Here is an 18,019-nt window from a genome sequence, read left to right as displayed (position 1 = left end):
GCTATTTTTTGGTGGATACATATTATACCTAGATGCCTTCCATATTATAATGGAGTGTGCCCGGAACGAGGACTATAGACAAAATATGTCCTTCTTATCGCAATTAAAATCTTGTGTGGGATACTTAAAATACATTTTAGCTGAACCTAATACAGAAAAAGCTTCTCAATTAGTAAAATTAGTTAAGATCGGCCTTAATAATAGAAAGGATAACGTAATATTATAAGTAGTACTAACTAACTTAACTTTAATTACTCTATTGTTAATTTTACAGAGTGCCATATTCGCTTTAACGAAAAAACTCTTTAAATACTTATAGCTGAATATTATCTGACATACCAGAGCTAAGAGTATGACGACGTATTCATCCACCGCTGAGTACGAGATGATGAGATGCCCGGATTTGAACCTGCAGTCGATTAAGATTTACGTGTTCTAATCGGTCTATAATAAATCAACAAATGTATGTGAGTCTGTGGGGCTATGGAGGGGGGGTGCAGTACTTCCGATTTGTGTATTTGCGCAGCGGAAGATTGTATATTATATGGTGTATTATTTATGCGCTTAAAATATTATTTAGACTGTCAGTTATATATTTCAAGAGAGAATCTGTAACCGCTTTTTTTTCCAGGATGTTATCATGGATTTTTTGTAGACGCTAATGATGTTAATTCAATATTATCGTTAAAACTAATAAAAATATTAAATTAGGTTATTTTTTATGGCATTAGTTGGCGGACGAGCATATGGGCCACCTGATGGTAAGTGGTCACCACCGCCCATAGACAAAGGCGCTGTAAGAAATATTAACCATTCCTTAGATCACCTATGCGCCACCAACCTTGGGAACTAAGATGTTATGTCCCTTGTGCCTGTGATTACACTGGCTCACTCACCCTTCTAACCGGAACACAACAATACAGATTACTGTTATTTGGCGGTAGAATATCTGATGAGTGGGTGGTACCTACCCAGACGGGCTTGCACAAAGCCCTACCACCAAGTAAATATAACCATGTATTATTCCACATACAGTTGTAAAGCTGTTATTATATAAGCTTAATAGTTAATTATCAATAAATTATATTAATTACTTGCTACTCGTCCCGGCTTTGCACGAGCATAATGTATAGTAAACATACAAAGAATCATTCATTTATATGTTAGATAAAATTATCACACAAGAAGTTTTAATGATCTCTACTCGGCTTTGTTCTCGAAAGTTCTTCGGTTGTAATTAGAGTTATGTACATTTTAATTAGATTATATACTTAAATTGATTTTATCGGTGAGTTGCAATTCTGACAAATATATCGGTATGTATTCGTTTATTTTTTTGTGTATAAATATATTTAAGCCATCGATATATTCATTCTGCTCCGATTCCAGAAGGGTTATCACAATACTGTATAATATAATTATTTATGTCCAGAAGATCAAGGAACGAGTAAGAAATAATAATCTATTAAGTGATTATTTTTGCAATAAAAAAATACAATTATTCTTTATTACACTAAGGATACATTGAACATCAATACTAATATTATAAATGGGAAAGTAACTCTGTCTCTTTGTCTGTCTGTCTGTTACACTTCACGGTCAAACCTCCGAACTCGCGAAGACGCGAACGATAGGTAATTTACTATATAATGCAAACTTATTGCTGTATTAAGTGTTTTTGTAAAGCAAATCTTAAAATATGTAAAGGACACAACTGAACTACCACAATTTTTTTTTATTGTAGGTTGTGGCCGCGGCTTCGCCTGCGTGTAAAGGAGTGTTATGTGTTAGATAAATCTTAAATTTAATTTGTTTTAGTACAGGCCTATAGAATAAGTTTGTCGTTACAGAAAAATTTAATTTGATAATTATAATATATAATATGTGATTATAAAAAGACGATCATGGTCCATTGAGACTACAGACTCAATAAATGCATTAGGTATGTCAAGATCTTCGACTTAGTTCTTACTTTAGAATAATTTACGTTCCTTTAGACGCTTTAATCGATAAAGGCAATGAAGCGAAATTATACAAAACTAAGATATTATATAACATTTATTCTCGTTTACTTTAATATCGTTTTAAGTATATTATGTATTTTACCATCTTGATTTTAATTAGTACAAATTAGAGATAGTTTATTTAAGTCGACCTATAAACATTTGTTGTCCTCAAATTTGAAATCTGTGTATTAAGAAGGCGTATTTTTATGTGTATGTATGTTTGTTCGTCAGTATTTCTTTTATTTACCATATATCTGGAAAAAATATTATTGACTTTAAACCAATAGTGATGCGTGATATTATAATGAACAATTAACACCCAAATAAGATTGCTATCGAAATCCATTTAAAGCTTACTTATACCTGCTTTATAAAAAATAAATATATCTAAATGGAAAAAATAGCTACCACAGTCTTCTTCGTTCTCAAATGTTATTGAAATATTATTGATTCATATAAATTACCTTTGTTATGTGTAAAGAGAAAACGTGGTATTCTAATGATAACATAATCTTATCTTACTTATCCATATTTATCTTGTATTTTAAAATCAAATTTGAAATATATCTTTAATATTTTTTTAGGATTTTTATTCATAATATTTGTGTTATTTTTTTCTGTTTAAATTTATATTTTTAAATAGAAACTTAATTTTAAAATATATATTACATGTAGTTTAAATACGTAGATATATACGTAAATTTAGTATTAGCAGTCGAAAGGTCGATTTTATTATCTGTTGCGGAACTTGAGGACATGACATTTTTTTTCCACCTACTTGATATTGAGTCACCGGTATTCAGCCACCACGATCACCTCTATCCATTCAAGCCTTACCGTACACGGATGATACACACAGACGAAATCAACACGCTTACTAAGATAACAGTCCAAGCCAGTTTGACTTTACTAGTTACTCGAGTCAGTTCGCCGAGGCACGGCGTCGCGGTACGTTCGTCCGCCATCTTGTTTTACGAAATTCCGTGCATTCAATTAAAAATAAACCGTACGTGTAGTGAAGTGTGTGTTAAAAACTATAACGGAGGTTAAAAAATAATAAATGTTCATAAAATTTATAAAGGAGATGAGGATTTGGGTATTTCCAACGGGTTTTTAAAATCTTATTTGAGGTTACAACGTATTCGCGGTCAAATCATGTTTTTTGCCCTGCCGGTGACGACTCCACGTAATGCCACAATGATATAAATTGCAAAATGATTATCAGTTATTTGCATAAGCCGACAATCGATTATACGGATTTTTAATATTATATTAATGTTGAAATAATAATATATTTTAAATAGCATTTAGGTTACGGTCAATGTTCCAAGCGGAACGGGGTTACTAAAGACTTCAACGAAAATGGTTCGGTTATTATTGTTAATGTGTTTGTTTATTTTCATGATTAGTGTTTCAAGTATAAGTTAAGTGTTGTCACTTGAAATAATCTTGCCTAGTGATCTCATGATTTATGATTTTACAGGAACATTATTGATAAAGTTATGAAAATTCGATTTGTTTTTATAATTTTTAACTCAAGTCAAGAATAATAATATTTTTTTATCTGTGATTGCGTCACAAAGAGAGATTAATTACCTTGAATGTGTATAAATATAAATTAAAATGCTTTTTTTATTATTCTTTTAATAAGTTAAGTTGGATATATGGATTCTTGGACCATTAACCATAACTAAACGTAAAGGTTAGACGATAAATAAATGAAATATATTTTTTAGACATAAATATTGTACTTTTTAATTTTGGAACTTTAAATTTTGGGTACTTTCTGAACAGCGCGAAACCCTCACTCGAATATTAATATTAAAATAGACTTCATATTTTATTATAAACTCCATATAACTATCACACAAACACGGAGCAGCCTTTAAAAATTACATGTAGATTTAAAAAGCGTGATATTTTACAAAATACCGTGTTTATGTGTAAGAGATCGTCCACGTTTCGATTTATTTATAACTATGACATAATCTATTCTTATTTTAGTTCTATAATATGGGTAGCGATAAGAAATTAGGAGGAACGTACCTGAATCGTAAAAATTGCATTGCTCTTAATACCGTGGTGCAACATTTTAAAAGTTTCAACAACATTTCAAAATTCGACGAAATCTACCCACACGTAAGAAAGAGAAGAGTATATTTTTAATTTTTTACTCCTGTCAAATTAATTTATAGATTATGTTATAAAAGAATCGACATTGTTGGCTGTATGGTATTCAGTCTTTGATTAAAATATTTCTTCGTAAAGATAAATTGAATAATAGTTGTAAATTATTATTATAAAGTATGTATGTAAACATAAGAAAAGAAACGGATATTTGTTTTGCGGTTTGTAACAAAAACACTTATGTCTGGATTCCATTTTTTTACTTCACATAGCTTGTTATTTAATATCGTTTTTATTGCCACATAATAAGTAATTGTTACAACTGTTATATAATGAAATTTATTTAGAATTTAGATAAACAAAATTCTAAATATATTTTTAAAAAAAAAAGGTTACGTAAAGATATGGTTAATTTAAAAATGCTAGAAGTGTATTTTAAATACATACAAAAGTATTTGTAACGAATTAATTATTTCACAATTTAAATCTTTGTAGACTTAGGTTATTTTAGTACTAATGTGTAGGTACTTCCTCAACACAATAAACATTAAAATATATATTATACTTGACTCACTGATAACGTCATATCAATATTATTCAATTATTTTGATAGCAAATTGAACCTTATTATTTTGATTTTAAAGTAGGTATTATATCGCATTCGTAAAGTTGATGGTCCAGTAGCATAAAATAAATAAATATAAATGTTTTGGTAAATGACTTGTACATAATTATGTGTTGTCTGTTATGTCGGAAATATCGGTCTTATAGTCATCTATAGTAAAAATTAAATTCTTGATAATTCTTTGTGTGACTACCAAAAATGCGTAAGGAAAAATACACACATACATGTCCGTTTTCTCCCCTTACATATAATTTTATACATAAAGAATATACAAAAAAAAATCCATAAAAGCTGATTTATAATAACAATAATAATACAAGAAATAAAACTAAACTTGTAACCCCTACTTTCCGTTTGCATACGGTACAGAGAATGTTTTTGGGCAATGGTATACGCAAATTTAATAAGATACCGGGAAATATAATCGATTTACCATTGACAAAATTTAAAAAGTTTATTAAGACTAAATTAATAAATAAATGTTATTCATTAAAAGAATACTTTTTCCATCATAGGACACTAATTATTGTGAAAAACAGCTTTATAAATCCGTTTATTTGAAAAGAGCAACTATGCGAGTTTCTTGCCGTTTCTTCTCGCTGGAGGCTGCTTTCCGAAACGGTGTTAGTGTTTAAATATTGACGATTCAAAAACGCTTAATTGTGAAGTTTACTTGAATAAATAGATTTGATTTGATACATATATGTCTTAAACTTAAAATTTCCGTAAATTTTTTCGTTCGTTCTGAGCATGGTTTGGCTATAGTTCTACTATTGTATTTGCGCACATATTTGAACATCATAATATCACTTACAATGGGTTTTGGAAATGGAGACCATCACCGAAATTCGGTCAAGACCTAAAGTATATATAAAAAATAAAAATACATGTTCTCAGTGACCTTCAATATCAACACAATCGTGAAATTGAATCATACAGTAGATTATTTCATTTCCATATAAGGACCAATTTTATTTAACAAGCTGAAATTTATATGCCGCTATGGTAGTAGTACTTACATTTTTATTACAAGCCAATTTCGTAAATAACGTAGCTCGTAAAATTGTTGTCGAAGGTGTAAATTTTTATGCTTAATATTATTGATGTTACTTTATATATTTCAAGTTACGCTTGATACTTTAACTGACGAATGACTTTTTTTATATTATTATTACATTATATATATTTTTATATTAAATTATAAATATAAAAAAATAAATATTAAAAAAAAAAATACCCAAAATTGTTAGTAGATTATCGCGTATGCAATTATGATATGTTTCATACAGATTATTACAAAAATAGAACAAAGTTTGATAACACAATTACGCTTATAATTGATGTATATATTTACTTATTTGATAAATTTACAACCGAATTAATTGTAGAACCTGTTTTCATGACCATTCGTATGGAATTTGAAGGAGGATTCGTTATTTGCGTATTAATTGATGTTTTCGTTGATCCAAACGTCGTTAACGTAAAGTATTTTTAACAGAAATAACAACAATATATAAATTATTTGACTTAACTTTTAACATAATCTAGTATATTATTTATAATATAAATATAAGTGAATCAAAATCTTCAGCAGTTGGTGACTTATAAGCCAGACCAAGGCAGCAGCCCATAAATCTAAATAATCATAAATAAATCATTCATGTTATACAATTTAATTTACGTCGTGCGAAACAACCGCTAGACTATAATCAATACGAAAACATTAAACGCTTAGATGCGCTATATTAAATGAAAATAATTCAATAAATGATTGTGGCTGACATACTCAAATTAATAACAAAATATAAAAGATGTGAGAGAGAAGCGTTCACAATGAAACATAAACACTAGCAATGAGAGCAAATATTGATTATATCGAAAAACTTGACATCAATTCAACTGTTTTTGTAGTACTTTCATTGCTCCGAGCTTTGAAACCAGCTTAGTTGATCCACAAGCCTCGTTATGTGGAAAGCGATTGAGTTCAATTAGACTCAATGAGGGATCAGAAATATTGGTTAAGTTAACTGATATAAGCATAGTTTTTCACTATAAGTCAGTTCTTAATTAATTCCCTATAGAATATTGTATTTTAAAAATCATTTGCTTTTCTTGGAAAGTAATTATCCGAAAATGTTCATACACAACTAATTGCTTTTATTTTTTTAATGGAATCCATCGTCACAGGTTTTTTGTGATTTTCTGTTTTATTCAGAAATTTATTAGAAATACTAAAAACTGCAGTCTTCAATATCGATCAGTTCCATCCACTCGTCTTAGAACATCTATGTCTCTTACAAATGCATTGAATTTAAAATTAGCTATTCTTTCAGTAGACAGTTTCTACTTAATAAAATAAATACTAAAACATTATAGGAAAACTATAAGTTTACGTTATTAGCGCGAAGATATTCGTATTGTTCGTTTTGTATTTCATTGTTCATTGTACAACAAAAATATCCAGGTTTGTTTTGACAAGGGTTTAAGTTGTTGAACTTTTATATTGGCTTTGAAACCTTACCCTACAATGTCATCTGTTATGTCGAACTGTTCATTGAACCTTGTGTTATCGTATACGGGTCTACTATAATACTTGTAATGGATATATATATGTACCCTTTTTTACTTGGTAACATATGTTAGTAAAATTAATCGATTTAAAGAGATTTGAAATAAATCGAATTTTGTCTATGATGAATCATGATAAAAATATTTTTATAATTATTTTATATTTAATGGAAAGATAGTACTATAGGTCCTAATGGATGCAGTATTTAAAAGCACCATAACGATTATTGGTGCATGAAATTCTTAAAAACATGTAGAACAGTTACTTTCGTACCGAATCTGATATCGAAAACGTTTCATGGGTTAAAGTGTTCCGTTGCACGCATAGTTTTATTGTATTGATCTCTCTTTTACTTTTCAAACATCTATATTTATGAATAGAATTGTCATCGTCGTATTTATATTTAGAATTCCTTTTTTTTATTTCACAGCGCAACGTCACCAATTCAAACTAACATAAACATAAAATTTACCTAACCTAGATCCACCCGATCGTCTCTATACTAGTAAATGCATATATGTGATTTAAAAGCATTTGAGAACTATTTCTGTATTTTGCTCACACTAGCCAAAGATCTTGTTCTTGTTCACTCCGCTAGATGTACCCAAAATACTAATTTACATACTGCGTCTCAATTTACCGCGTCAAATCGTCCAACAGATTTGTACTTAGAGATTATGCGTAGCTATCCCGTTAGGAACCGGTCTGTGTCGTGAATGCTTCGCGTTCCTTGCATTGCTCGCGTTTTATTTGCCCTTATCTCTTCCTTAGGTTTCAGACGCATCTGTTAATTTATTTTTGTCCCTGCTCCACTTATCTTCGACTGGTACTTTATGTCTCTTCTCGTGTTTTGTAAATCTGTCAAAGAGCCGTCTGGATTTATTTTAAATATCATTATTGAAACATCGGACATTATAGACTAAATATATTGAACAAAATTTTTGTAGTAGATGTCCATGTAACTTGAGTTTTTAAAATAAATTAATTCAATTTTTAATTTTAAGAACAAAATTTTCGAAGCAAATTCTTTTGATAAGATCAATAAATCTTTCACAGATTAGGTAACATCTTCATTTAGTTTTAACCTTTGCAAGTTAACGTTCTCAATTTTGACTATCTTTGGCGCTATTCTTTTGTTTTCTCGTCTCAAGGATAATTGAATTGAATTTGAATGTACTTATTTACTTTAACGAAACACGTCAGTACCGTAAAATTGGCGTCGCTAAATCCTTTGTCGAATTAATACGTTATATACAAAACATTTAACAATATCTTAATATTGTTTTTTTTATATAAAATAATAAATTATTCATAATTTTAAAACGTTTCAGCTCATTTGTATTTCCAAGTATTGAAAATGTTAAAATGTTGTGTCAATAACATGTTAATTTTATTAATTATAGTTTTGTAATAATAGATATGAGATCATTTTGGCTTTTTACTTCGTTCAATTTGTATCGTTAAATTTAAGCTTAACTGGCAGGATAGACTTGCATATTCAAAAGACCTTTTGTTTTAAAACAAGACTTAAGTACCCGTCTGTTTCAACTGTTCGTAGTTTAATTATATATCTTACATATTATTGATATCTTCTTTTATAGAGTAAAGACCATCGATTAGCGAGATATCTTGTTCAAGTAAATTCAATGACTTTTGTCGTTCGGTGTTTCGACCATGTCGTAACGGTGAACCCCGGTCAACGTTCAAATAAATCGGATTACAGTACACATCTTCATCACGCACAATGGTCTCTTCTTGAGAAATTAAAATTATTCGCACGATATTTCCTTTATTGTTACAAACCATAACACTTTTCAATAAATATATCAAAGGTAAATCATAATTTATTTACTTCGGAATAAAGTTCAAATTTGAATATAGGTTTTTTATTTATAATTCTTACCTCGTTCTAGAGTAGGTTGTCGGTGTCAGATTATTGGAACGAGCTGTCTTTTGCTTCACTCATCTTATCTCTGCTTTGCTCTTAATATTCGCTGGTATATTCGAAGAAAGCTAAGAAAACCTTCATTATAGAACATATAAGTCAGCTCAATCGATAAGTGCTTGATAGTTGACGTCTCGACGACGACGTCTCGTTAGCAATAATAACAATGTTCAAAATTTCCAATTAGTGAATTGGTACTGAGTACAATTTTTAATCAAATCATTTTATTCAAAGACCAATTTGCTTAATATGCAAAACAATGCAATATACTCTTGCACGTCATACTTTAAACATGTGTAATGATTCATCATTTTATTCAAGTTCATGTGTTCGGGGTAATATAAATGAAGTTACAAGCAAAAGAAAAGTAAACACGTTTGTATGATACAAAACATATGGCTAACAGTGACTAAAGTAATGGATGTCTTCTAAGTGTTAAGTTCTTAATCTATTATAAGATTGTTATTCGTATTTTTTTCCGCAATTTTGTGGTTGAATATATTTTATTTAAAAAAAAAATTACGTTGAATAATTTAGTAATGAAAAGAGAAAACTTCTGGGTCACAAAATATCTTCAAAGCTTTCTTCGAAGTGTTCAAATCAATTCAGCACACGATCGATATTTTTTGTGTTGCATATGAGTAATGTTATTAGACGTTGGTGCGTTGACCCGTCATTTGGTTAGCGACAGTTGTCTGGGCAATTATTAATTAGGTAGGTACGTCTCCTTTAATAATTTCTTGCATTATTTTATATTTAAACTGGCGATATGTAGCTTACTATTTCAACTTTATACTCGACATTGCACATTTACATTTGTTGGTATATTTAATTTAAATTACAAACGAAACATTTATTTACTAGTAGTTTTTATCAAAAAACCAATCAGATTATGAAAGTTCCGTCAAAATCAGTCCACTATTCTCATAGATGAGAAATATAACAAACAATTAAAAGATATTCAATCAACGTCTGTCATTCATTTTTAGAACAGAACAGTTATACAAAAACAGGTCAATTTTGATACTTGTGTTCCTTGACAATTAATTGTATCAAGACATACATTTGACAATCGAACGCGTATACATCAAAACTTTTCATACCATGATAGATAAAATTAATTTGACATATAACATGTATTTGTCACTTTCGATGTCTTGTCCTAGATTGAACATCTAGTCAAACAAGTGCTAATATATGGAACAATTTTGTCTCTTTATACAAGTACAGACACGACGACCATCGTTTCCATGAAATTTATCATTGAGAATTTTGCCTGTGCCCAGAATTTTTTTTCGTTAATTATCACAAACTTTTGAATTGAAGCTGGCACAAGGTATTAACTTGAGATTTATGCCGGAGTCACGTCGGAGCTCTAATTAACGTACTTTCAATATACAAAGTGCTGCAATCCGTGATGTAGTTTTGCAAGCTTTACCAGAATTATTTAGCCGGCGCCTGGAAGTTTAAGTCTACGTCTTTAGAGTTGAGACTGAAGCTATAGTAATATGAGGATTTATGTTAATAAGATTAGAAGTTTTTCATAATTCTGTAAAATTAGAATATTTACAAAAAACTAGACACAATGTTGATTTATTTTGTTTGTTACTTGATAACGATAAAACGGGGGAACGAATTCTAATAGTTTTTATTTTTATTTATTACTGAATAAATATAACTGTATTTTAATTTATGAATGACAAATCGGACAGATAGCTGCTAGTTTTAAATACAACATACAAAGTTTGCTTGTAAATTATATTTGTATAAACGCTGTACAAACGTATGTCGAACATAAACCAGTGGGTTGGTTAACTGATACAATACAAATATCGGATAATATTTGTTGAGTAAGTTATATAGTTTTTATGACTACCGCTGAACTTAATGTTTGTTCATCTTTGCTGCGGTTTTAGACTTTTCCATATTTAATATAAAAAATATTATTAATGATTAAATTTAAGGTGCATTTAAATGTCAAGTAACATTGTTTCACTGCTGGTCAAACCCGTTGTCTTTAAGAGAAGTGTAACCCTTCACGCAGTTCTAATAAGGGTTGCTGACAAAATTTCACATGACACACGAAATTGTGTCATGTGAATTTAACACATCAACTCAATGCTTGCCCGGATTTGGATTCCATTTTATCTCAAGTTATGATAATTTCATTCACTTGTTTAAACTTTTTTTTTTTACTATTTTTTGTGTTTCCTGAACAGATTTCACTTTTAGATTTATATAAAAGTTAGCGCTACTCATTGTACATTCGCGAAACTTACCTGATGTTGTGTTATGTAGTTTATCAAAAAATAATTTAGAATTTATAGTACGACAGAGTTCTAACGTTCACAGCTTCTTTCTCTATGATGGAGTCAATCTGTAGTATACAGGAGAAGTCTATCTTTGAATATTTTAAATGCGTCTTCGACACAGTTGATAATTGTTTATTTCTTAAGTCTGGACGGAATCTTTGTGAATGTCTTACATGAATCAAAGAATAAAGGTACAGACCAATCCCCTTCAAAATACCTCTGATATTGTATCCAAAAACATGACCAACAAAGACAATAATTGAAACGAGTTCGCAAACAATAAAATGAATTCACCAAAGACTACATTCTGCGGACCCCGGTTAGGCCCAGACTTAGCCAAGGTCACGTGACCTTCGCTTAAAAATACAACCATGTCGTGGGAAATTTAACACAATGGTAACATAAGTGCTTCCAATGTGAGCGTAAATTTGACAGAAGTACAAATGATTGGTGGATTTTTTTGGCGTCGGCCATCTTTAATTCGTACGTTAACAGATTAAAGTTTATAATATAGATTTTGGTATTCTTTCCCAAAAGTTAGTGGGTAAATTAAGTCAGATTTATAAAAATATCCAAAATCAATCAGATGTGGATTTATTTAATAAGAGGCGTATATAATGTTTGGTGTCGTAGAAAAATGAATTATGGCATCCTCTATACTACTTGCTAAGATGTAGAATACTAATTGAGTATTAAAAAAGGATTGTGTATTTAAAGGTATAAAAAGAGTTCTTTAATTTCTAGTTTATGATTATGTTGCTATTGCTAGGTGACCGGCGTACCGTTTGTTGAAAGTTAATTTGGTGGTTTGTAATTTAATGCGAATTAAAACTCTTATGATCTACACAAATATATTTAATGTTCTAGAATCAGCAATTTCTTACCCGAAAACCCATTTTATTTTTGTTTTAAACATTTTATCTTCAAACCTTTATAGTGTAACTATTGTATGCCAATCCCACATTAAAATAGAATTATCAATCCAACCAAAGTTAGTTATTAGTGCCGAGATTCGTGCTAACATTTCGTTGACCTTGACAAATCTTTACCCAGAACCGGCACGGCGACCGAAACACTAAAAAATATAATATGTGGTACACACCAGTAACAAGAGTTATAGAGCTATAAATTTATTTTTTAATGATACCATGAAGAATTAATTCACCTGATTAGTCAAAAGTATACTTTCAAGTTAATATATGTTCATCACGAATATACTTCTCGAATTATTTGTCTTTGTCCAAACGTGCCTTCACAGCATAATATTTATTCCGTAATATATTTATGTCTAAAACATGTATAGTTATTGCAAATTGTATGATATATCAATCTATACCTATCAATTGTTATCAGTTTTGACGTAAAATGTGATCGACGAAATTCGTCAAACTGTCTCGTTGATAATGAAGCCGTGGCGGATATTATGAGATCAAGATAAAGTAAATCCGTTTCGTAATCCAGATACAGACGATGTTAGTTCACGTGTTAACTATATTAATTGCATTTTTAATCAATATTATGCTTTTATCTTATCGATTTTCGAAGAATCGAATCGCTGCTATGAGTTAAATGACAAATTCATTGGCATTATTAAAGATAATGTTTATAAACAAATTGCATAACATTTATAAGTAATTGTTAAAAAATATATTTAGAATTCGAATCAAAGCTCTTGTTAGGAAAATCTTCGAGAAATCTATCCATGCGTCAAAAACTTTTTTAGTTTTAAATTAGCGAAAATATTTTGCAAGTAGAAAGAATACAAACTGCATCAGCCTTACAGACATTTACCGAATTTAAATCAATTTTTCAATTAGCGACCCTTGTTTGAACGGTGAATTTGATAGAAAGATTGCTGACATCGATTTGGAGATAACCCTCTTCTTAAACAAGAACTGAAGACTGTTATTCAGTTTTGTAAGCTGATAAAGTGTCAAGAATAATTGTTATACCGAAAGCCAATCCCATAAAGAAGAATCGATTATTATAGTTATACTATATTAGTCTTCTTCTGATAAATATTCTTTTTCGGTTGAAGTTATTGTAATATAAATTGTAATATGATGCTGATGTTCTCTTGACCGTTTTTGGCTACGGTAGCTAAGACAGACGGTCTGTCAATTTACACACTAGTTTATTTTGATGTCTATAATATGTCCGGGATCATTCTATAAAATTGGCACTTCACCGTAATCGATGTCATTTAGCTATTTTTTTTTTGTTCTACTAACAACGATACAGTTGCGGTTCGGTCGAAGTTGGATCGATACAATTGGCAACATTTTGTAATCGTAATAAATTAGTAGAATTAACTCCTAGATACGATTCAACTGAGATTTATTTCGAGGAAAAAATTCGGGAACGTATCGTAAATACTAACAGAAAGTATAAGTATTATGCTTAATCTTAGATTTTAAATTTGTTTTTTTTTTGGATTCCGGCGAATTATTAAAAATTATTTATTATTAGAAGCTATCTGGAAACGGGCTGTCTTGGTATGGGCATGTTATGCGGAGGAATGAGGACCATATTGTGAGGAAGGTCTTGGGCATGATGTGGATGGATATAGAGGTAGGGGACGACCCAAGAAACGATGGATGGATTGTGTGAAAGACGATATGGTTAAAAAGAATGTTACTTGTTGACAGAGAAGTATGGAAGAAGAAGACATGCTGCGCCGACCCGAAGTAAAATTGGGAGAAGGGCAGGAGGATGATGATGATGATATTAAAAATAGCACCATCAATTTTAAATTATTTTTTAAAATCGATTTATTAGTTTATTCGGTTATTTCGACATTTGAATATTAATGACGATTTTATTCCACCTTGGCCTTGTCTGAGAAGGTCGATTGATGTTTTCTTTTAATCTAGATCTGATTATTATACGAATGTTTCATCCTCTCTGATGAACTATTTAGATGATAACATCATTTTTTAATTATAAAACAAACTAAGGTCGTTTTAATCATTGTTAATTAAAAATGATTACGACATTGATTCCTAATATTTAGAATTTTACTAATTCATTATTTCTTCTGTTTTTCAAAATGTTGAGCAATTTATATAATTCAGTGCTTTTATTTTCCTCGGTTAGCGTAATAAGGAATTTCGTGGAATTAAAAAAATGTACATTATACACATGTGAGGCGCCAGCATTATGCAAAATATCTCGTGTCTTAACGTGCCCTTGAACCGTGTCGCCTTCAGAAATAAATGTAAGGATCTCAGGTAGTTTAGAACTTGACCGGACAGGTTTAATTTTTATCATTTCTCGTATATTCACGTACTAAAAATACGCATACCATATGAATGTCATGTTGTTTTGCTCTTATATTTCAAATTACATCCAAAATTGAATAACCAGGTAATTGGTTCCATATAAGTTTCAAATTAGAGAATATAATAAAGCTAGATTTAAATTGAAACTGTAGTATAATCAGTAATCATCTTCATCAGTCATCTTGCAGGATCGGTGAATCTACAGAAAAAAAGATTATTTTTCTGCGTTTCAGATTTTCTCGCAATCGACAGACGGATACAAATAGAATAATATACAATCTATGATATATATAAATTAAATCAATTTGACAGAACTTTATATATAATCATTTATCTCATGTCTGTCAAATTAATAGATCTGTAGACAAATGTCATGAATTACCCGCTCGCGGCTACGCTCGTCTTTTGTCGTCAGATGGAAGGTAGCTTATGTCCTTCCTTGGATTCAAGCTTGCTTTATGACAAATATCATCAAATTCGAAAGCGTAACAGACAGAATTACTTTCGCTTTTATAATATTAGTATGGATAATATGCATTAAGTCCCAATAATTGTCAAATTGTATTTTTGTATAGATATCGCCTTACGCTATGGCCAAGATGGTCATGAGCTATAGCTAAGAAGTATAGTTCAGTAATTTAATAAGTAACATTAAAGATACTTCTTTTTGAGTTTCCTCGATGATGCAGTCTCTCTAAAGAGCATTATCTGAATGGCGAAATAAATTTAAAATTCGATATTACAAGCAAAGCATTACGATGTAAGTAGGTTGGACCTTCTTGCAGTATAAGTATCGTGCTGAATTACAATCAGGTAGACCAATAAATAAGAAAAAAAAACATTTTTTGCAACAATTAAAACGTATTTAAAGTTATTCACGAATTCAATGTTTTATTGCGACATTTAAGATTAATTTGAATGTTCTTGTTTACAGAAACGGTATTTATGTCGATAATGAGCAAAGAATTACCCAAATTCTCGTTCCCAAACCTCTATTATTTCTTAACCTCCGAAACGTTTAAAACATGACTCATTATGAGGCAATTTAAAACGTAAACGCGTTTTTCAATTACATTGTTCTCGTCTCCAGGTTTCCATAGTTTCGTTATTTACACAAGTGTACACGAAGCCTTATGTGAAAACAATGACTCAGTGAACGGCCGATCGTGAAACGAAAAACGACATTAAATATATAACATTCGAAATTCAAAAGAAAGTAACCGAACATTCCATACGACTAACGCATAACCAATAAAAGTTGCCATATTAACATATAACAAGCTTTTGTAATTATAGTTAAAAAATAAAGTTCAGAGTAATCGCGGATAATTTAAGTAAAAATTGTGTCAAGAGCAATAAGTGTGTGTCAAGGGGTCTCAACTTTCCTTTTGCGGAGTTGACTGGATGACATCGACGATAAAATAGTGGTGAATCGTTTAAAAGTGACCTCGGCTACTACACGGGATTGTGAAGCGATTTTGGCGGATCTCTTCATAATACCTCGTGTTTGCACCGCGGCAGGTTATAAAGGACCTATAATTAAAAAAAAAACCGCTGACCCCTTAACGACCTAAAAAAAGTGTTCGAAATTTAAAAGTGCTATGAAGTGTTGATATGTCGACTCAAGCGTATTACAAGGAGCGCCTCGGGTTCGACCCGCAGGAGGCTATGCAAGATGGCGTCAACGGCGGCTACTACGACGGCCCTCATCAACCGAAACGTCACCGTGGTGACGTCAAGGAGTCCCACGATCAAGTATACGAGGAAAATTTGACTAAATTCAAAGGTACAACATGTTGGGAGTTCTTTATACAACAGTCAGGTTCGTGGTGATGGGTTATAGAGAATGCGTGTGTTATACATTTGTCACGCACTGATACAATAACAATTGTTTTGTTTTCGTTTTAAATAACTCTAGGTGTTGTTTACGAATAGCGATTATTGCATATTAATAACATTTATTGATCAGTAAGTAAACATTGGTCGATAGATGGTCATTGCTATTTTGATTGAATTAAAAAAAAAAAATCTAATACGTATTTTAAGCTACCTTTGTCCATTTAGGTACATCTTTATTAGTTCTGTTCTAATTAAAATTCTAATCACACGAACATTTTTTTTTAAATCATCTTTTATAATAAATGTAGATATTTGTGATAACAATAGACACTTTAAACAAAAAACAAAACGCCAAAAAAATAGTTTTCAAATTGAAAATGACGTCAAGAAACATCCATATTTCGATAAATATACAAACAATACAATGGTAATAAATGATTCTCTATGTCATAATTTAGTATTAAAATATTTTCTTTCGGAGTTTTAAAATAATATGACAACAGTATTACGTTATTTTAAAAAACGAGTTAAAAAAACCGGTCGTGTTAGAATTGTAACGATATTTCCTATGTTACAACGGAATGACATTAGCATGTATAATTTGTTTTACTTTACCCGTGTAAGCTTTTAATTTGATAAAAAATAAATACTAATCGATGTTGTGAGTGTTCGATATTTAAATTAAGTTTTATTTATGGCCAATAATAAAAATGAGTTATGTTTTTCTTTATCTAAAACGTAATTGCCAGATATGTTTATTGACTTTGGAAAAAATAAGTTAAATAAAAAAAATATGATTTGTGAGTTTGCTCTAATAATCAATATGACGTTTTAACAAGACAGCGCATTAAAGTAGTGTGTTTTCAGAGTGTTTTCATGTGTGTGTATCTATTCTATCATAGTTATTAAAACCGTTTACAGGTTTTGATTTTAGGGATATAGTTCGAATTCATAAATCACCCCGAGTGTTGGATAAAAAATGTAACTATATAAACTGATAAATTTAAACAATCGTGATAATTTTTTTATGGTAATAAATTATACGATACTTCATTTATCGTTAATATAATTTTAACGAGAAGGATTATTGATTCTGATGGAGAATATGCATTAAAATAATTAGAATAAGAAAAGAAAAAATATAAAGAGTTAATTATACTGGACTACTATAAGAATTAATTGTGGGACCGTGATTAGATAGTTTCAGATAAGGCGATGTTTTGTTTCGTAGATAAAAGCGAACGGTTTTTTGTTTGCCTGTTTGACGGGTTCAATGACTTCTTGTTTAAATAAAATAAGGATTGCATCTAGAACA

General features: G+C 30.2%; 1 protein-coding gene across 7 annotated transcripts in view; it reads left to right on the top strand.

Moving 5' to 3' along the window:
• The window catches only part of LOC113401796 (dystonin), a 265,057-nt gene that overhangs the window by 85,653 nt on the left and 161,385 nt on the right, over window positions 1–18,019 (top strand). For 2 of the 7 annotated variants that reach the window (XM_064218880.1, XM_026641852.2), the window contains exons 1-2: window positions 2,900–3,051; window positions 15,956–16,651. The exons of 1 other annotated variant lie outside the window; for it this stretch is intronic. In XM_064218880.1, the coding sequence (XP_064074950.1) occupies window positions 16,480–16,651 (172 nt within the window). In that variant the 5' untranslated portion in view covers window positions 2,900–3,051; window positions 15,956–16,479. Of the gene's footprint in view, window positions 1–2,898; window positions 3,052–15,955; window positions 16,652–18,019 lie in introns of those variants that run through there. 4 more of the 7 variants (XM_064218864.1, XM_064218881.1, XM_064218865.1 and 1 more) reach the window with 4 other exon arrangements.

Source organism: Vanessa tameamea, chromosome 25, assembly GCF_037043105.1.
Source record: "Vanessa tameamea isolate UH-Manoa-2023 chromosome 25, ilVanTame1 primary haplotype, whole genome shotgun sequence".
Lineage (NCBI taxonomy): Eukaryota > Metazoa > Arthropoda > Insecta > Lepidoptera > Nymphalidae > Vanessa > Vanessa tameamea.
Note: the sequence above shows the minus strand (reverse complement) of the source record. Positions and strands in the feature narration are given on the sequence as shown.